Source organism: Apodemus sylvaticus, chromosome 11 (assembly GCF_947179515.1).
Source record: "Apodemus sylvaticus chromosome 11, mApoSyl1.1, whole genome shotgun sequence".
In the NCBI taxonomy this organism is placed as follows: Eukaryota; Metazoa; Chordata; class Mammalia; order Rodentia; family Muridae; genus Apodemus; species Apodemus sylvaticus.
In genome coordinates, this window is record NC_067482.1 from 19807558 (window position 1) to 19829913 (window position 22356).

The 22356-nt window shown below is 42.6% G+C and overlaps 1 protein-coding gene across 1 annotated transcript in view; it reads left to right on the top strand.

Moving 5' to 3' along the window:
- Adamts3 (ADAM metallopeptidase with thrombospondin type 1 motif 3) overlaps positions 1–22356 on the top strand; it is a 218505-nt gene that overhangs the window by 172531 nt on the left and 23618 nt on the right. The window contains exons 6-15 of the mRNA XM_052198959.1: positions 6942–7025; positions 8988–9144; positions 9923–10028; positions 10375–10518; positions 11031–11163; positions 12538–12651; positions 14823–14968; positions 16058–16233; positions 17310–17443; positions 20644–20767. Coding sequence (XP_052054919.1) covers positions 6942–7025; positions 8988–9144; positions 9923–10028; positions 10375–10518; positions 11031–11163; positions 12538–12651; positions 14823–14968; positions 16058–16233; positions 17310–17443; positions 20644–20767 — 1318 coding nt within the window. The remainder of the gene's footprint in view (positions 1–6941; positions 7026–8987; positions 9145–9922; positions 10029–10374; positions 10519–11030; positions 11164–12537; positions 12652–14822; positions 14969–16057; positions 16234–17309; positions 17444–20643; positions 20768–22356) is intronic.

Below are 22356 nucleotides of genomic sequence, written 5' to 3' on the forward strand. Positions count from 1 at the left end.
CTTTCTTATACAACCCAGGACCACCAGCCCAGGCATGGTACCACCACCCACCATGGACTGGGCCCTCCTCCTATTGATCACTAATTAAGAAAATGTCTTACAGCTGGATCACATAAAGGTGTTTCCTCAACTGAGGCTCCTTTCTCTGTGACGACTCTAGCTTGTGTCAAGTCGACACAAAACTGTTCAGTACTACTGCTGTAGGTGTCTGTGTGGTAAGTGATGGGGTATTGCAGGGAGACGGTATGAGAGCCTGGGTAGGAAGCTGAGACTAACTTCAGGAAAAGGGATGTTCCATCCTAAGGCATGGGAAATTTTTTGCTAATAAGGAGCTGTAACCGGTTTTAAAGATGATTAGTGATTTTTTTTGGTGTGGGCTTTATAAGCCAATTCTAGTTGCAGAGGGAGGATTAGGAGGTACTTCCTCTTCTTGACCTCCTTCCTCAGCTGTTTTCCAGCTCAGCACCCATTTTTACCTTCATGAACTTGCCCCTCCCTCTTTTAATACTGGAACTCAAACCCAGACACTCATGCATTCTATGCAAGCTGTCTCCCACTGACCCTCATCCCCAATGCTGTTCATTTCTTCTCACATTTATATTTTCCATGTTTTAAGGTCTGTGTTTCTCCCATTAGAATACATGTCTGATCAGAACAAATTCAAACTCATTTACTATTCAGTTCCCCAGTCCTTGGATATTGGGGCACTTATCAAAGTCTGATGAGAGTATTATAGACAATTAGAGTTTTACATTAACTAGTAGTAATGTTAGGTTGGAGTTGAGAGAAAAATGGACTTGGTTGATGATCTATTCTTAGTATCAGGAGGCTTCAGAGATGGACTGTAGAATAAAAGTGGGTGTGTGATTATTTGGCATTTTAGCTTCATGATACACAATGGTAGAGAATGATAATTTTTCATAGATCACTTTAGAATTCTTTTATGTATGGCCAGAAGTACCCTGGCTGTCTTGACATCCAAAGGTCTCTTTAAAAATTTACATATCTGTACTATTTATCTGCTTCTCTGAGCAAATGGTAGTAATTATGCCTAACAGGTTTATTTTTACATCTATGAAAGCCAAGCACCATGTTAATCACCGTTCACATATAGAATCACATATTCCTTTCAATAACTCTGTGACTACAATACTGTGGCAATTTGTTTTTACCAATGTGGAAACTGAGGCACAGATGGTGAAATGACATGCCCAGGGTCACATAGCTAAAACCCTAGCTAAACAGGTAGGTGGCGGGGCCCATGTCCCGAATCATCATTTCACCACACTGCCTCTCGCGACCCAATTCACCTGGAAGAAAAATAAGTCTCTGTTGAAGCCAGACAAAGCTGTTCATCAGCTAGTCAGACAAAGGTCAGGCTGTCCTGCCAGGGGAATGCCCTGGAGAAATTGTCCTGAACGGGGAACAAACCTGGAAGGAATTGTTTTTTTCAAGAAGAGAGATACTTGGTTGGATTTTTGCCTTTTTTGCCCTCTTTATATCGTTGGCAACTTCATCAAAGCCAAGGCCATCTGAAAGTTGAATTAATATTCTGTTTACCCTTTCTTTCAGGTCATTTAATGAGAACTCTGGGCTCAGCCCTGAACTCCTCATTGAACATGTCCAGAACCCAGTCGGTTGGCACTAGGGGTGACATTTTGATCTGCATTACAGGGCTCAAATGCATGACTTACAGCAACATCTACACTTAGTGCTTTCCTTAGCCCAACACTGACACCACGCCCCACCCTGTTTTTCTCATTCACCTTTTCTGGCCTTTATTTTTCCAGTATTTTTAATGCACCATTGTTTCGATGAAAAAAAGAAACTGTTAGTTGTAATAAATCTATCTTCCCCTTTCTTTAAAATTCATCTGGAAGAAGATAACCAAAACAAATGAATGTTGAGTTACCTCTCTTGGTATAATTCCATGCCATATTTATAAACTGAGAGGTATGAAATTGCTGTTACTTTGAAAGGAAATCTCTTCTGCCGTGCCATGATTTGTGTTTGGAAGTGTGGTAAACTGTTTAAATCTATTGAGTGGAGAATCAAACTGCCCAGATTGACACCCTCAGCTTGCTCTGTGACTGTGGCACTGGGAGACTTAACAACTCCGGGTTTCAATTTCCTTAGCTGTAAAGTGAGGGTGATAGTTGTGAGTGTCTCAAAGATTACTTGATTTAGTAGATAGAGGCTGACATGTGAACAACAACGTCTGGCCTCTAGAAAGGTGTACACGGTGTTAAGTGTTGCACGTGGGTCCTGATGGTGTTGCTTTTACTTGTGGACATATGCTTTCTTTGCTGCTAAATGTTATAAAACTATTGTCTTTAGACATTATTTTAGTCCCTTCTGATTGGGTGAAGTTGGGAATTCAGTGTGACACACTCTTAGTTCTTTGTATACTGTGTTTATTGCATGGTAACAATAGGCAGCTGGTGGGGGTGGGTCTTTAGGCCTCTTATGAACTACTCTAACACACAAACTCAAAGTAAGAGTTTCCCAATAGTTTTGCTTTGCTTTTAAGATTCACATAAGTACTCATTCAAAACAAGATTTTCCTCATGCTATTTTCAAACTTCTGTTTAGTTTAATGGGAACTGTTTTATTTGTGAGTAAACATGAGAAGGCCCACAAGCCAGCTGGGGACGTAGGTGCTTTGGAGGTGTAGAGAGGAGACAACTGGTCCTTCTCAAGAGATGCATAGTGCCATCTGCTGACAGATCTCTACAAGCCCTGAGACAAACTACACTGCAATGATTTTTTTCCAGTGCTTTTCTTGATAATTATTAATTTCATCTTCCATTTGGTTGGTATGTAGAAAATTCAAATTAAAGCCTCTTAGAAGTCCAATGGGCCATTTTCTTTTCTTTTCTTTTCTTTTTTTCTTTTTTTTTTTTTTGAGAGGAGGTGGGTTGTAGCCATGGGTTTCACAAAACCTCCCCATATACAAGTAGAAGGCTATGGAAAGGATTTGGCATTTGGCAGAGGACAGAGGCGTGCAGGGCCCACTTTCCCAAATGTTGTTGCCAGTGAGGGACAGGGACAGTTCTCCCACTCTCATGACCCAGGAAGCTAGCTCTTTTGCCTGCCATTGATGTCAGGGGACAAGGGGAGGAGAAGGGCATCAAACCCTTGGGCCAGCTCACCTGTAACCCCCACGCCTAGCAGCAGCTCTACTGTGCTGCCAAGATGAGGGGCAGGGCCAGCTCTCCCACTCTGATGTCTCCAGAGCCAGCTCTTCTGCCTACTGTAGATGGCAAGGGGTGAGATGGGGGACATGATTCTCTCACCCATGTTACCATACTATAGTAGACGAGTGGTGGGGCCGGCTCTTCATGCTCTCATCCTCATTCTAGCTTGCCCGAACCCTCACTGTCAGAGTCAGCTCTACTGTGCTACTCAGGCAGGGGGCAGGACTTAGTCTGCCAAGTGCTTTAGCTGGTTAGGGGCAAGGACAGTTCTGTTCTCACGATCCCATGGCCAGGTCTTCTACCTACAGCAGATGGTGAAGGGAGAGGCAGAAGGAGGATATCTCTCCCTCATCCACACCCCTGCAGGGGAGACAAGAGATAGGGCCAGCTCGCCAATGCTCATATCTTATATCCTTGGGGCTGGCTTACCTGAAACCCCTGGAATTGAGGGAAGGGAGGTTCATTTGCTCTCTTGCTGTCATGCTCCTAGGGCCAGCCTTCCCATGATGCCCAGGTGAAGGCTGGGGACAGTTCTGCACAGCTTTCAGACATCAGCATGTCCCTAGGGCAGCAGCCTAAGCCAGGGATGCCATCCTTGCCTTGGGTGGTAACATATCCTTGCTGCTGCAGGGTCACAAACCCAGACGTGGCCCCTGGTAGCAGTGCAAGCTAGGACCCCACCCCAGTAGCATCACCAGCTACTCACCTTATGTTGTCCCTTGCTATCCTCAAGTTGCTCGGCATGGAGGGATTTTGAAGCACTGTGATCTGAGTGATGTAATGTCTGGTGTCTTTAATCACTGCATCTCCCAGGTCATTCTGTATAGGACACATTTTCTGGGCTCCTCGGTCTCTTTTATGTTTTTTGAAATCCCATTGTATTGTTGACCAGCTCCCTTATATGTCTGTACACAGTGAGTTCAATACTTTGGGTATCTGTTAGCCTTTAATGAGCTGACCATGTGTCACCTGCCTATATTCCTGGGCAATGCAAGGGTTTATCAAAGAGATTTTTCTTTTTAAAGCTAGCTTATCTTCTATAGCTACCAAGCTGGATCTTTATAATTAATGTGTGTGTGTGTGTGTGTATGTGTGTGTATATATAAAAATTATGTATATAGTTAATATATACACACACATATATATGCATTTGCTACTTAAAGGGTTCATTAAGCATTTCTTGTTAGAATATACTTTACTTTTTTTAGTATTTTCTACCTTAAACTGACCTTTCACATCTATCTTTGGTAGCTTTGTAAATGCTGTGTACAATCTGAATACATAGTATACCATCCATCAATTTAAGGTATATAATGTTGAAATCTTTTCATGCTAGTCATGCTAGAATCTTGAACCATCTAGCTAGAGATGTCTTGGCCTGTCTCTTGGTAGGTGTGGCAAGTCTAACGTGGCAAGCCAGAGTACCCTGATGCATGAGTCTCATTCTGTGATGATTGAATGTTCTGAATTTTCTGGCTTTATTCTCTTCTCTGAAGCTTTTAGATTTGCTAAGCCTGCCACCATTCAAACCTCCTGGGTCTCAAGCGAAATTGTGGTTAGTTTTCATCTCTCTCTTAGTTTCTGTTAGAAGTTTGAGCCCTTGTTCTGGGGAATAACTCATAACTGGAATCTAGCCAGGTAATGCTGCCTTTGTCATTCCTGCAAGCATTTGCCAAGTTGGACAGAGTGAGTTGCACTCACTTTACAGTAGCTTAATCAGAAGATATAATTACAGTGTGCTTTAGATTCCTGTCTGCCAAGAACGCACTGTGTGGTTTAGCTTGTCACTGACGGGGTCTACAGGCTTCATCGTCCTCCTGCTCTAATTCCAACATCTGTACTATTAAAGTATACAAAACCATTTCTGAGAAATCTTAGCCTAACTTTAAAAATGAAATAATGATATGGGAATCAATTGAGCTCTTCAGAGTTGAGTCCAGAACTGACATCTCTGATAACCACTTGTACAGTCTCTTTAATAATGCATATTCTGAAAAGTATTTATGCCACAGTAGTTCTAAAGAAGGATTGCCCCAGCTGTCCTGTCTTGGGGGATGCTGGGAAAGCTATCTGCTAGATGACTCACAGATAGATCACCAGAGCTTCTATACAGAAATCCCTCAACTAAGAGAGTACCTTTGCAAGTCATGTGGGCATACCTACTATTGTCTGACTTCTTCCATTGCCTTGTGGCCACTCACAGGAAACAGAAAATCACCAGAGTCATATTTTTTTTAATTTGTGTTATGTGAGTATCGTGTTATATGTAGGCATGTACACAAATGTGAGCCTGTGCATGTACTTTTGTGTGCAAATGTGTAGACACACACACTCACACACACACACAATTTAATAAATCTCTTTCTAACATGTCTATGTTAATTTTTCTCTGTAGTTTACAAAAACTCAGTAATTCACATATCCAAAGGTTGCCCCAAAACAAAAGATAAATTGCTTCGTTTTGGAGACTGGTTTAAGCTAAATTTATAAACAACATAAGCTTCCCAGATCTGACTGGAGGACTTGTAACTGGTGTGGCTGATCTCTCTCTCTCTCTCTCTCTCTCTCTCTCTCTCTCTCTCTCTCTCTCTGTCTCTCTGTCTCTGTCTCTGTCTCTCTCTCTCTCTCTCTCTCTCTCTCTCTCTCTCTCTCTCTCTCTCTCTCTCACTGATGGTCTTTTTTTTAAATTAGGTATATTCTTTGTTTACATTTCAAATGTTGTCCCCTTTCCTGGTTCCACCCCTCCTCGAAAATCCCATAAGCCATCTCCCCTTCCCCAATTAACCCTCCCCCGCTTCCCTGTCCTGGTTTTCCTCTACACTATGGCATCAAGTCTTTCCAGGACCGAGGGCCTCTCCTCCCTTTAGTGTCTAACAACATCATCCTCTGCTGCCAATGTGTCTGGAGCCATGGGTAACTCCATGTGTACTCTTTGGTTGATGGTTTTGTCCCTGGGAGCTCTGGGAGTACTGGGTGACTCATATTGTTGTTCCTCCTGTGGTGCTGCAAACCCCTTCAGCTCCTTGGGTTCAGGGTCCCCCATTGGGGACCCTGTGCACAGTTCAATGGCTGGCTGAGAGTGTCCCTGCTCTGTATTGTCATGCACTAGGGTTGTATCCCAGGTGATAGCTATATCCAACTCTGGTCAGATAGCACTTGTAGGCATCCACAATAGTGTCTGGGTTTTGTAACAGTATATAGAATGCATCCCTGGGTGGGGTAGTCTCTGGATAATCTTTCCCTCAGACTCTGCTCAAACTTTTGTATTTGTATCTCCTTCTGTGGGTATTTTCCCCCTTTCTACAAAGGACCCAAGGATCCATACTTTGTTCTTCCTTCTTCTTGGGCATCATTTGATATGTGAATTGTGTCTTGGGTATTCTAAGCTTCTAGGCTAATATCCACTTCAGTGAATGTTCCTTTGTGATTGGGTTACCTCACTCAGGATGATATTCTCCAGTGGCTGATCTCTTGTTTTGTTTTGGTTTTTTTTTGTTTTGTTTTTGTTTTTGTTTTTTGTTTTTTTTTGAGACAGGGTCTCTCAATGTAGCCCTGGCTGTCCTAGAACTCATTCTGTAGACCAGGCTGGCCTCGAACTCAGAAATCTGCCTGCCTCTACCTCCCAAGTGCTGGGATTAAAGGGGTGTGCTGCCACTGCCCAAGTGGCTGATCTCTTAAATGTTGCATGTGTCTTGGAATCCTTTGCATTGCCTTTCTTATAGCAACTGTCTCTTTTGTCTCCAGGTAAATGAAATCTACCATGATGAGTCCCTCGGAGTGCATATAAATGTGGTCCTGGTACGAATGATCATGCTCGGTTATGCAAAGGTAAAATACCTTAATGTGGACTGTAAACATTAAGTCTAGATTAGCCAGTAAACATTAAGACTAGATTAGCCAGTAAAAGATTGGGTGGCAAAACTACTTTCAATGGTTATAAAGCTGGGGAGGAAAATCTTCCAGAATAAACAGAGTGTTAAATGAGCAACTTTTTGTTAGAGGCAGGTCTCATATAGTTCATATTGGACTAAGATTCCCTGTGAGGTCAAGATGACCTTCAACTCCTGATCCTCCTAACTCTGCCTCCTAAACGTTGGGCTTATAAGCATGTACTAGCATGCCCAATGTATAATCTGCTAGAGATTTAACAAAGAATCTCTTGCACTCTAGACAAACACTATGAACTGAGCTACATCCTAGCTCCAGTTATCAGGGCTTCAGGTGTGACTGAATAAGTAAGTGAACATGGACAGATGCTATTAAGAAAAAAGAAAATGTTCTTAGCCTATTAGCGTGAGGTTTGTGACCTGTATATGAATTCACTGTATCTATGGGAAATGCCCATTTTTATGGTAGTTATTCTCAAAGTACTTGGAATACGTTCATGAAGAAAACAGAAACATCTTTTGTTTTATTTAAAACAGTATTTAAATGTATATATTTAAAAGTAAAGCACCCTGGATATTTTTTTTCAGTTAAAAATAGTTTCAATCCTTTTGAAAACAGAAAGCTGAATCAAAATGCATATAATAGCTATCCTTGCCATATAATGAAAAATGATATATGTTAATATTAGATGTGGTCCTGTCCTTGGGCATAATTAACTCCCTTTGAGAAGCCTGACTCCCTTGCCCATGTTCATGTATACAATAATGAATGTCTCCCATCACGAATCTTCCTGGAGAGGAGACACTCGTGAACTTGTGCATTTGGAAAACCATAGTCTCTGTGAGTTTGTTTCTTTATGCATCTACTAACAACAGGTCCTCATCTACAGATAGGCTGTCCCTGACCTAAACCTCCTTTCAAAAGCCTGATGTACTCGGTGCTGTTAGGAAGGAACAAGTTAACTACAGCTGGAAGTCTTAACAGCCTTCCGATGCTCATTTGTTTGGCAAACTGTATGATTAGCATATAACAGACCGAGCTAAGTTTATTAAAAATGTAAACACTGATAGTAGCATTTGCTGAAATTTAACAAACCTCTGGGTCTTTTAGCCAATTAGGAACTCATTTGGGATTCCAAGTTTAATTTCTCTTTCTGTTAGAAAGATTTTGGAAATGAAAAACCCTGTGTTTTTTAGGGATGGGCTGTTTTACCCTCAACCCTTTACCCTTCAACTTGTTAACTCCAGGCTGCAATGTGTGTATGTGTGTGCATGCATGTGTGCATGTATATACATACATACATGCACACATATGTACATATATGTCCACTAAAGTTACCAGATAAGAGACCAAACCCTGTCATTTATCATGAGGTTAAAAGTCTATCTCCCTGCCCCCACCCCCCCAACCCCTGTGTGAAGCTAATGTTATTTGACTGTTTCCCATACACTATAAAGTTTGACCAGTTTGGCCCAATCTTGAAAGAACTTATTTTCTTCCTTCATACAGATTATTTATGGACCAAAAGAATACACAAAAATCTTAACTAAGACCTTTGACTTTCATATCTCTAGAAAAAGTCACATGCAAGTATCTTTCCCCAGTATTTGTCTTTAATGTGTAAAACCTAAAATTTGAATACAACCGGGAAATATTTTAAACTTCTAAAAATTCTCCTCCAAATGGTTATCAGTACCAAGTGAATCTTGACTTCCAACACTGCTATGCATGCGTCTGTGGCTTTTCCCACAGGCGGCTCATGGCCTCCTCACAAGGTCTCTTATGGGTTTTTAGAATTCCTAAATTAAAGTTGATCCCCAAAATAGTATTTTTGAATCATCATTGAAATATCATCCCAGAATCCAAATCACAAGCTGAGTGTCTATCACATCCTCCCTCTAGTCCATCAGTCTCATCGAAAGGGGAAACCCGTCCAGGAGCCTGGAGAACGTGTGCCGCTGGGCTTGCCAACAACAAAAACCCGATCCGAACCACGCTGAACACCATGATCATGCAATTTTCTTAACCAGGCAAGACTTTGGGCCTGCTGGAATGCAAGGTATTACTAGTACTGTGCAGACAAAAAAAAAAATAAGAGCCTGGGTTTTCAAGCGAAACCCCAAGATTCTCTGTGCAAACGCTCACATGTCCAAACCACTTTCCACCACCCACCAGGCCAAGCATACGTTTTCCCCCCTCTGTTTCTTCAGTGACTTTTTGCAGAATCCACAATGCTAAATGCCACTTAAGCACCGAAGTAAATTATACTTGCCTTTAAAATAATGGCTATCCATTTGAGGTATGGAAGGGAGGCCGTAACATCACGCAGTGTGATTTCCACTAAACTGTTCAGAACGAGAGTTGCTCCTACCAACAATCTTCCTTCCAAAGTCAGGTTACATTTATCTAATAAACTCTGACGGAGAGTGCACAGAAAGACTGATGGTTTTCTTTTCCGCGTTGGTGGGATTTCTGGCTCCTTCCATTAGAACCAACATATGAAGGGCCATTTAGTAAAATAGAAAGATAAGCTAAGATAGTAACAGCATGGTAACCCAGGAAGTTCCTTCTTGCTTTCCCAAGAGAATGTGGCTTACTGGTAACAGAGAAGTAATTTTGCCCCTGTCTACAAGGAACACTGCTTCTTCTTTTGTTTTTAGGCAAAGATCCAGTACTAATTATAATGAGTATGTATGTATGTATATATATATATATATATATATATATATATATATATATATATATATATATGTGTGTGTGTGTGTGTGTGTGTGTGTGTGTGTGTGTGTGTGTGTGTGCGTGTATGTGAAAATAAAAGTGTTTGTCCTTATGTGCAGGATATGCTCCCGTCACAGGCATGTGTCACCCAGTGAGAAGTTGCACCCTGAATCACGAAGATGGTTTCTCGTCTGCCTTTGTAGTAGCCCATGAAACTGGCCATGTGTAAGTCACTTCTGGCAGCTTCTCTACCGTTGTTTGCACTTTGAGCAAAAGCAAATGCCAGTATGCATTCTCATCCTTTGCCAAGTGTGAGAGGCTTAAAACAGTGAAGGGTCACGCACTGAAACTCAGTGAGTAACTCTGTCTAGCCAAGCCCTCCCGTGCCTTTGATGGCTACAGAATAAGAAATGCATTTCATTCGGCTGCTCTCAATTTCAGTATCCAGGGTGTCTTCAAGGAAGCCATGTTGAGCTGAGAAAAATACGTTTCCCAGCATGCGTGGTGAGAAAGGGAAGTTCCAAGCGGTGGAGTTGCGATTCTTACCCGTGAGCTCTCCTTTGTGTTCTAGGTTGGGCATGGAGCATGACGGGCAAGGTAACAGGTGTGGTGACGAGACCGCCATGGGCAGCGTCATGGCGCCACTGGTACAAGCTGCTTTCCATCGCTACCACTGGTCCAGATGCAGCGGTCAGGAACTGAAACGATACATCCAGTATGTGCCTCGCTGCATGTCATGCCCTGCTGTGTAGGCTACACACATGACCTCAGAGGTGTTGACCCAAAAGATTCTCCAGTGCCATTCAATGGGTTAAGCCATGAGCCTAGAACTTAAAGAGTAGTTTGATCTGGCATGGGGTTTCCTTGGGGTGGGGTAGATTCCTTCTGGCTGGTGGTCAGATTTGTCCTGAGGATAGAGACAGGGTGTTTCTATGGTTCCTGCTTTTAATGCTGTTTATACCTCACAGTCCTATGGTACAGGACTGTCACACTTCACATAGGGTCACTTGGTGACATGAGTAACGCTGCTACCTCACCATTGTATCCCAGAGGTATGCAGAAATGAAAGATGGGTGAAATAAAACCCAAATCCTTAAAAACCATGTTTCTGGGAACCTGCCCTATGTGCTGAACAAACCCTGGAGAATTTGAGCTGAGAGCCTTCTCCCTTTAAGATCTGATTTCAACACTGAGAATTTAAATGCACTTACTGTCTTCCTCCCACAGTTCCTATGACTGTCTCCTTGATGACCCCTTTGAACACGACTGGCCCAAACTCCCAGAACTCCCTGGAATTAATTATTCCATGGATGAGCAATGCCGTTTTGATTTTGGTGTTGGCTACAAAATGTGTACTGCGGTATGTGACCCACAGTCAATGTGGACATCGTCTCTTGAAATCTGTCTGTGTCGTTCCCGTTGGGTGGGCTTTACAAACTCACTGGTACAAGTGTGAGAATATCTATGGTTACCTTGCATTTGCTATGTTGATGGAGCTAAAGTAGATGCTTTGGGTACATAGTTCGAATTCATCCTCATGAAAGATAAGAAAGGAGATAGATCAAAGACTTTTAGTTTATAATTATTTTATCTTTTCAAGATTACAGTATCTTTCCACCATTGCCTCCTCCAAAATACCTCTCCTTACTCTTTTTCAAGTTCATAGCTTTTAAAATTATGGATGTTGTTACAGATACATACATTAGTGTTTATGTGCATGTGAATGTGTGTGTGTGTGTCTCTGTGTGTATTGATACACATATTGCAGAAGTGGTGGCAGAAAGATTTCAAAGCTTTCATCTTTAGGGTGAAAAAGGCAAGACTGCAGAGCTTCCCAGGCCACTTGCTCACACTGGGTCAGACACTAGCTAGCTCCTCATTGAGGGCCCGAGGCTCTCCAGCTCAAGACACTGTGTCCTGATGTCACCCCAGCTTCTCTTACCTTCAGAGATAGACTGTGATTCTCTGTAGCGTGCACACCAGTATTCTATATGTGTGTGGCTCTAGAAAACGATTACAGTGATATATTAGAAGAAACTCCAATGGACTACTGTGGAAAGTGCGTGGGTGTGTGCCTAGAATCACAGCACTTGGGAGCATGAGGCAGGAGGATGATGAGTTTGAAGCCAGGTTTCACTCAGCTATTTCCTTATGCAGGACCAGCCTAGACTATAAAATGAAGCTCTATTTTGTGCAGTTTTAGTTTATGTTGCTACTTTTCGGTACAACATACATATATTAGTGTTTGTATACACTAATGTATAGTGTATACAAACTATACTTGTATAGTGTACATACATAGTACATACACTATGGTAATGGATGTCAGACAGAGTATGTCAGGTCTGACACTAAATCCACGAACTCGGGTGCAACCTGTGACATCTCAGGCTTAGTTTTCTTGGATCTAAACTGGGGGTGGTGATGGTATCTATCTCTTACAGTTTATGTGGGGATAAAATGGGATGATGTAGTTAATGTAAGAAGCCTGTAGTTAATACAGGCTTCTTACATGTGTCAGTGCTGCTTCAGACCAGAGCATGCAGACTTGGAGCCCTAATGTCAGTGCTTATTTCTTGACATGTTACCACTTTGGTTATCAACCTGAAGTTAAACCACTCCCCCCTCCCCCCACCACCAAATGCTATGACATGAAGAAGACATGTATAAAATACGGTTGGCAAAGACCACACTGTCTGAAAGGTCACCCATCGTTTGCTTCCTTTTCTTCCAGTTCCGAACCTTTGACCCCTGCAAACAGCTGTGGTGCAGCCATCCTGATAACCCATACTTCTGTAAGACAAAGAAGGGACCCCCACTCGATGGAACTGAGTGTGCTGCTGGGAAGGTGGGTGTGTCTGCTGGCTAAGCTCCACTGAGTGCTGTGGGGGAACCTTTTAAAGTCTAGTCAATGATGATCACTGCTGGCTTTATAATACTTACATAAGCCTTATGTAGTACCTGCGGGCTCTGTATAGTAAGTCACTGAAATAGTGTTCTAGCTTCCATGGCAGCTGCCATAAATTTCCACACATTTGATGGTGTAAAACCCTAGAAGCTTGTTCTGTGATAGCTCCTGAGGGCAAGAATCAGTTATGCAGAGGTAAAGTCTATATGCTCCCTCCAAGACTGTAAAGTCATTGGTTGCTCTCCTCTCCCAGTTGCTGGCTACCTTCCTCCTGCATCCTGGCCACACCCTTCTGACCTCTGACAGTGCAGTATATTCCCTCTGTCCCCTTTCTGAATCTTTTCTTGATGGTTTGAGCCTGCCTAGATACCTCGGGATCATCTTTTGAACTTAAAATCTTTAACTGGATCGTGTTTACAAAGAATCTTTTACTTAATAAGGTCACTTTCACAGGCCCAGACATTAGATGCTTTTGGGCCTGGGGGACCAGACCATTTGGCTCTCTGTAGCCAAGAGGAAAGGCAGCGGGGACAGCAGATCTCTGGCCCCTGCTACTGGGGTCTGATTTACTTGCTGGCATGGCCTCCCTTGCGAAAGCTGCCCAGAAATAAAGGCATGTGAATTTATACAGAAGATTTGGCCTCACTCCTCGGGGAAAGATGCCCAAAGGTTTTAAATCTCAGAGTGTGTAGTTGCGACTGAATGCTTAGAAACTGGCTGGATGCCAAGGTGTGCTTCTCTTAAGGGCAAAGAGCCCCAAACGAAGGCATGCTAAGAATGCAAGTAGAAGAGCCTTGACTAGTCTAGAAATAATACATTGTAGATAGGACCAAGTGCTGACAGAAAAGATTAATGTAACTTTTACCTTTCTAAAAGTTTGATTTCAAACATACATGAACTGTTCTTATATAAAATATGCATACTAATAAAAACCTGCTATTACAAGCACTTGTATTCCGTCAGACACTGTGGCAACTACATTATATATATAGTGTCTTGATTTGGGAAGAGTTAATAAATATACCTTCAACTAAATATAAGAGCAATTATCAGTATAGAATCATTTTTAGCTTATTAAAAAGTTGCATTATAATCAATTTTAATATCTAACTCCTCTATATATAATTATGTCCTAGTATAAAGTTTTTTTCTTTTTAAACTTGTTTGCCTGTAGAGTATAAAAAGGCATTTGAAATTTTTGGAAAGAGAACAGTCTTTTCCCTCTGAGTATGTATCTGCCCAGTTCTGGGCATTATCAAGGAATCTTACAAGTAGCACTGTGGCTGTGTTAACCCCTCTTTCTTCATACACTCATGTGGCCTCTAAACGATCCATGAATTTTTGAATACATTGAGTTTACTTATCTAAAAGGTAAATAACATAATCTAACCCATCTATTTCTCAGATTCATAATTTAATATTCTATGAAACTAAAGGTGCCTTGAAAGCCAAATATAGTCTTAACCAACTTATTTATTTTTGAAGTTGAGGCATATTTGCATGTCATTGTTTTAAAGGGGGCATATTAACATTTAAACCCCTACTGACAGAAGCAATGAGAAGTGAAGCCAAGAATGGTATCTGCTGGGCTGGCTGGACACTCATTTGTGATGTGCTATTTCAAAACTTACCTGAGTAAATGTTATCTTCCATTTATAAAAAGCTTTATTTTTAGTGATGTCTAAGAATGTGCCTGTACATAACATGTGTGTGTGTGTGTGTGTGTGTGTGTGTGTGTGTGTGTGTGTGTGTGTGTGTGCCTAGTGTCTGTCTGGTGCCCACAGAGGCCAGTAAAGGGCATCTGATCCCCTAGACTTGGAATTACAGATGGTTGTGAGCTGCCCGACGTGGATGATGGGAACAGGACCCAAGTCCTCTGCTAGAGAGCAGTGAGCACTCTCAACCAGCTCCAAATTTAGCTTTTTAATTTTATTTTCAAAATGATGGATCTTAGTTATCTTTTTGATAGGATACCTTTGTGATGCAAATGCCTATGAATACTTTAAATCTGTATTTAACCTGAGGGAGAGTAAGGGTTGAAGACCTTCCAATAAACGTTTCCTGAATAATGCCTTTAACGACTCATAATTACCTTCTTTCATTTCCCTAAGTGGTGCTATAAAGGACACTGCATGTGGAAGAATGCTAACCAGCAAAAGCAAGATGGCAACTGGGGGTCATGGACCAAATTTGGCTCCTGTTCCCGGACATGTGGAACTGGTGTTCGTTTTAGAACACGCCAATGCAATAATCCCACGTGAGTATGACCCTGTAATTCCTGTTTCTTTCTGATACACCAGACAGTGAGTCATTGTTGTTGCTAGTGTTTTCTTTCTTCTCCCTCGAGAAACAGAAGATATGGAAAGTACTGCTTACAGCCAGAACAGTGGAGAGTAGGCAGTGGTGAGCAAGAGATGTGCAAATAAAGAGTTTTTTTTTTTTTTTTTTTGAAGAACTGACATATGGAACTATTAGGGAATTGGCCAGAGAGAGTAGGTAGTGTATGCTCTGTAAGCTGTGAGTGTCCACGAAGACGCAGAGAGGCTTTGGGCAGAAGTACCAAAGCTGAGTGAAGGTCTGGTCAGTGCTTCGGTAGAAGTACAGAAAGATGGAGGCAGGGGGACAGAGGACAGTCTGGCAGGGACTCTAAGAAGAAAAGACATCCATCTACTCAACCAGACAAAATTCGTGCAAGCCTAGAAAAGGGGGTGGAATGATCCGGGTTTAATAGGCTAACTTGTCGGGCTGGGGTCGAACCTGCAAGCAGCCCTTTCTCTGCGCTGGCAGAACAATGGCTCTGAGTACGACTTGTATAAAGATGCTGATGGCTGTTCAATGTCTTCACAAGCAGCATTAGAAGTAACAGTAACATTCCAAAGCTAAGGAGCAAGAGTTAGTTCACCACAAGCCACAATCTATTCTAAGTGCTTTCAAAATGGCATGCCATCAAGTCCTTACCATTCCCTGGTTGGGAAAATCATTCCGGTTTTGCATTTGACAGAGGAGGAAGTAGAGACATGGGATTATGTGCTCAGTGTCTGAGTTGCACCTGCATGTTTTATACATGGTCAGAAATGATCATTTTCTTGAGTTCACGTGCACGATTTTCATCTTTCACGAATAGAACAAACCATTTGAAAACTACGTGAGGTTGCATGTGGGGATCTTTACCCTTCAGCGCAAGACAAGGGTCCATTTGGAGAGACCCCAGACACTGGGAGTGCGGCAGCACTCAGCCTGTGCTGGCGGCTCAGACACCTGGCTCTCTGCCCAGCAGCACTGCTTCTGTGGGCCTGAGCCACTGGGCTGACGCCAGGCAGCCTTTGAAACGCTGTCTTTTCTCTAGGCCCATCAATGGTGGGCAGGACTGCCCTGGTGTTAATTTTGAGTACCAGCTCTGTAATACAGAAGAATGCCAAAAGCGCTTTGAAGACTTCAGGGCCCAGCAGTGCCAGCAGCGTAACTCACACTTTGACTACCAGAATACCAAACACCACTGGCTGCCGCATGAACATCCGGACTGTGAGTGCACACCATTCTTTTGCCTGCTGTGTGGATGGTCACTTAGTGTTTAAGCCTTGCTGACACCAAGCCCTTGCACTCTTGAGTCCTGCCCGTGTGGTAACATAAGAAGCCGGGTCCTTACAGAGGCCAGGCATTCCAGGTTCCCAAGAATCAGGCTGAAGAGTGCCTTTCTACCGAGAGGTAGGTATTGTGACAGACATGATATCTGGCAGATATCCCTGTTGCCACCCCCATGGGAAATGTCATTAAGTCTTCAACTAAGAAATAGTCATAGCACAGGCAAAAGAGCCCATTGAGAGCCAAGTCAGGATGAAAACAGAAAGGGAAAAACAAGATGCCCATGTAGTAAAGACTTCATAGTCTTGTCTAAGCTAGTTATTAAAAGAACTGGAAATTTTCTTCTAGTGCTTGCCTTCTTCCAATTAAATTCTGGGCTAGGTGGGCTCAGAGTGAAATCTCTTCTCTTATCTCCATGTGGCTGATCAGCCTGTATATACCATGGAATTCAACCTAGTGCTCTTTTAAAGGAGACGCAAACACGAATAGGTCAAATTTGAACACTTTAGAATAAATGCGTTATTTTCTAATTTACTTTGGTGAACTGAGTCAATGTAAACGGATCAATTATGCAGATGCTACAAAGGGCACAAATATCACTTGCATGACAGGGTGAGACCAAAGACTAAGGAGTCAGTGTTTAGAATGTTGCTAAAGTGAAATTGGCTTTGAGTCAAAGCTTACTAAAAAGCTAATGTAGGTGACATCAGGATTTTGCCAGCATAACCTGCCTGGGGTAGTCTCAGTCTATATACAACTGATGTCCCTAGCAAGTTAAAAATCCCTTATTATCCCACCAATGGTCTACCTTAGATGACATATCAATCATTCACGTCGATACAAATATGCATAGCGGCCTATCTGAACTTTCCATCCTCTCCCTATTGTTGTCATCTGATGTCTCTCTCATTGGCTTTTCAGGAACCCATATTGAAATGTTATATCTTAAAGTAAACCGTGCTGGTCAAATGTCCTATTTTGTAAAAATTATTAATTTAAGCCTGCCTCTTATACAGCCAAGAAAAGATGCCATCTTTACTGTCAGTCCAAAGAAACTGGGGACGTTGCTTACATGAAACAACTGGTGCACGACGGGACGCGCTGCTCTTACAAAGATCCATACAGCATATGTGTGCGAGGAGAGTGTGTGGTGAGTTCAAATCGCGGCCTCCACAGCATCCCACAGCACCGCCCAGCATTCAACAGCATCCCTCAGAATCCCTCAGCATCCTCCAACACCTCCCAGCATCCCCCCAGCACCCACCAGCATCCTCCAACACCTCCCAGCATCCCCCAGAATCCCTCAGCATCCTCCAACACCTCCCAGTATCCCCCCAGCACCCACCAGCATCCTCCAACACCTCCCAGCATCCCCCCAGCACCCACCAGCATCCTCCAACACCTCCCAGCATCCCCCAGAATCCCTCAGCATCCTCCAACACCTCCCAGCATTCCCCAGAATCCCTCAGCATCCTCCAACACCTCCCAGCATTCCCCAGAATCCCTCAGCATCCTCCAACACCTCCCAGTATCCCCCCAGCACCCACCAGCATCCCCCAACACCTCCCAGCATCCCCCAGAATCCCTCAGCATCCTCCAACACCTCCCAGCATCCCCCAGAATCCCTCAGCATCCTCTAACACCTCCCAGCATCCCCCAGAATCCCTCAGCATCCTCCAACACCTCCCAGCATTCCCCAGAATCCCTCAGCATCCTCTAACACCTCCCAGCATCCCCCCAGCACCCACCAGCATCCCCCAGCATCCCCCAGCACCCACCAACACCTCCCAGCATCCCCCCAGCACCCTCCAACACCTCCCAGCATCCCCAGCACCCACCAGCACCCTCCAACACCTCCCAGCATCCCCCCAGCACCTCCCAGCACCCACCAGCACCCACCAGCATCCTCCAACATCTCCCAGAATCCTCCAACACCTCCCAGCACCCTCCAACACCTCCCAGCATCCCCCAACACCTCCCAGCACCCCCCAACACCTCCCAGCATCCCTCCAGCACCCTCCAACATCTCCTAGCATCCCCCAGCACCCACCAGCATCTTCCAACACCTCCCAGCATCCCCCCAGCACCCACCAGCATCCTCTAACACCTCTCAGCATCCCCCCAGCACCCACCAGCACCCTCCAACACCTCCCAGCATCCCCCCAGCACCCACCAGCATCCTCCAACATCCTCCAACACCTCCCAGCATCCCACAGTATCTCCCAGAATTCCCAGCATCCTCGAGCTTATTTGGTGTCTGAGAGAGGCATTGATCCCCCCATTATCAAAATAACTATATTTAGGATCCTTCAATACATGTATGTGTGTTACATTTTCATTTGAATATTATTTTAATAAAAATCTGATTCTAGGTTTGCTTAAAATATTAATACAGAAACACCTTTCTTTTTACCATATCTTCCAAATGGTTCTAAACTTAAATGCTGAATTCTATGTCGGGCCCAAAAATGTAGGCAATGAAAAGGCTTTGTCTCATTTAGTCTTTCTATAATGCACATTGTTTCCTTGTTTGTGTGTAGCTGTTACTGTAAGCATCCATCTTACCTGGAACAGTGTTGCAAACACCCATTTCCTGTCACTTAGCAAAACTGCAGCATGCTGTCGTGTTGCTACAACAGAAGATGGCTCAGTAGTTAAGAGCACTGACTGCTTATTCAGCAAAACCAGAATGGGGAAGTGGGAAGGGGTGGGTGGGAGGACAGGGGGAGAGAAGGGGGCTTACAGGACTTTCTGGGAGTGGGGGGGCTAGGAAAGGGGAAATCATTTGAAATGTAAATAAAAAATATACCGAATTAAAAAAAAAAAAAAAGAGCACTGACTGCTCTTCCGAAGGTCCTGAGTTCAAATTCCAGCAACCACATGGTGGCTCACAGCCATCCATAATAAAATTTGATACCCTCTTCTGGCGTGTCTGAAGACAGCTACAGTGTATTTACATATAATACATAAATAAATGTTTATAAAAAAAGAAAAGAAAAGAGCTCATGCTAAATGAGTTTAGGTGCTTTGGCTGATGGTTCTGGTTCAGGAAAATCTAAATGGCACCGTCCATGCTAGAAGGTAGAAAGGGAAGAAAGACTAGGAACTGAAGATAGGAAGAGGTACTTACTCTTAGGACACACCCTGCTTTCTTGGTAACTATCCCATCTCTGAGAAAGAACGTTAAAAATTCCTTCATGAAGGGGGAAGCCTCATGATCTAATCATGGCAGCTTTTTGTTTAGTTTTCTTGTTTTGAGATAGCATCTCAATCTATAGCCCAGGCTGGTTCCAAACTTATTGTGATCCTTCCTCCTGCCTCAGCCTTTGCAGTGCTGAGATTAAACAGCTGTAAGTCCACACCTGAAAGCACCCACCTGTCAGCCCACATCTATAAGAACCCACCTATAAGCACATGCCTGTTTGCTGACACCTGTCAGCCCACACATACATGGCTTCCCATGTTAACTAAGCCCTGACTCTCGCTACTTTTGAACATAAAATGCTCAAGAATAGATATGAATGATTATAGTCAAATGTGTCATTTTTAACCCCTTCAGTATTTAGTACTAAATGTGTGTCCCCTGACCATTTCCATATCAAACTTGTAAGTACAATCATCTGCCATGTATCACATTTACTTAAGTCCTTGCGAGTCCAGAAAGCTTCCAATCATTGCCTACTGTGAAAATGTCACCTCACCTGCTCTTTGGGGCCTCGCCCATGCTGAGCATTCACTACCCTTCCCAGGGCATCCGCCTTCTTCTGGCTTTTGGCTGGGTATAAATATTGATCTCTAACCCTCCTCTCTGTGAATGTAAAGTTTCATAATTATTTGAACCTTTTCCACCTCTAAAATGCATTTTAACTTTGTTCCTTTGGGGTTTTGTGAGAGTCTCTTATATTTTGGGGGGAACTTTATTTCACACCCCGACTTGCCTTTAAAAGCTAACGCCATTTTACAGCTTGCCAAATGCCTTCATGAACATGTGGGTAACATGGACCACGCACCGTGCTCTTGCTTTGTCATTTCCTACCCAGGACCAACCCACTCCTTTGCTCATAAGTCTTGCTGGCTGAGGAGGACAACCATCTTGAGAATATCATCCTGGGAAGATAACTTCCTTAAGGAAAAGGCATTTGTCTTCCTTGACAAGACTGTGGTTCATTGTGTCATTCAATTTCACACTAGTTCTTTAAAAAACCTGGGGTCTGAGAAATCGTGACAATAGTGAAAGTCCTACGCTAGCTTGCTGGCTGTGCGCCAGCACCAATAAAGGGTCCTCATCCCGTGGGATGTAGTTTGGTATGTGGCACATTAAAATTAGCCGTGTTTAACATTTCTTCACAGAAAGTGGGCTGCGATAAAGAAATCGGCTCCAACAAAGTTGAGGATAAGTGTGGGGTCTGTGGAGGGGACAATTCCCACTGCCGAACTGTGAAGGGGACATTTACCAGGACACCCAGGAAACTTGGTAAGATGAGTGTTCTCTTGAATTGAGACCCTTTTCTGCGGTTTGTCATTTTGAGACATCTCTTAGAATTTGGGGACTTTTTTCACCATGCATCATAGAAATTAACATATTTTTTAAAGTAGTATAATTAAAAATTAGTAAAAAAAAACAGACTTTGAATTCATATTTTATAGCATTCCTAAGGAAAATAACTACTAGATTAATATAAGGGATATTATAGTAGTTTTAGTGCTTGGGGGAAAACAAAAATCTGTGTTATATGTTATTTTGATTTTAATCAAATGTGAATGGGACTAAAGGTTAATTTTGAATCTATGTGGCATATAATATATTGTCTGGAAATATAAAATGTTATAAAGTTTAAATATAACTTTGAACACATATCATTTTCACTTATTTTAATTTAAAAGTGGGCAACTTTATCTTCTTGGCATATTTATGGGGAGTTAGCATTCTTAAAACATAATCTTTAACAGTTTATTTTAAACAAAATGAAGATATATTAAGAGATATAATCAAATAATCACCTGAAATATGGTTGCTCATGTGTATGATGTATTGTGCCCCTCACAACCATGAACATGAAGTTTTATACACCTCAAGGATCCCAAAGATGGGCTAGAAAGCTCCTCATGCAATAGGTAATAGGTAAAAAATATTTGTAGTTGCATAAATTATGTAAGAATTTCCACAGTGTTTGCATACAAACATTTATATGGTATAACAAGTAGGTATAACAAGTAGTCATCTATTTGGCTATGAGGGCGTATTGGGAAAATGTTTCATGAAATTTAGCAGCTAAAGGTAACTATGACATGATGTTGTCACAAAGATTCTCTTGACTATCCTTTGACATTATCAACATAGTGTCTGATGGGATGAGCAAACACAAGGAACTTTGGGTTGGGGCTGGGGATTGCTTCAGAGGTTGATAGCAGTGGCTGATCTTCCAGAGGACACAGGCTGTGTGCCCAGCACCCACGTGGTGGCTCATGTGTAACTCCAGTCTCAGGGGCCCCAATGCCCTCCTCTCACCTCTGCAGGTACCAGGCACGCAGGTGGTACACAGACATACACGGAGGCAAAACACCCACACACATAAAGTAAATAAGCAAATCATTTAAACGATTGGTTTACTTTAAGTGATTATAGAGGAATGCATAAAAATGATATGTTACTCTTCATCTGAATGGAACAATCCACGTTGGCCCCTTTTGTACATATTATACCCTGGCTACCTGACTTTGGGGAATTTTAATATCAAGTTTACTCTGGGATGTGTTTTAGATGAAAGAGCTAGGTAGCCATTTTTCAAATATGGTCCCTGACCCTCAATGTTTTTGCTATTCCTTCATGGATGAATTACCATGGTTTTTACTTTGAAATTTATTTAGAAACAAATACTGCCACTTCTGGCTGGATGTTTGCATTATTTTAACAAAGCAAACAGATATTACAGTTTTTAATTATTTAATATTACTGAAGCTCAGATATTACACTTTTGTTAGCATTGGCTGTAATTTTCTTTGCATTCCAATGAAAGGGAGAAATATGCTTGCTTTAATGAAGCCACATTTATTTTTCTATGG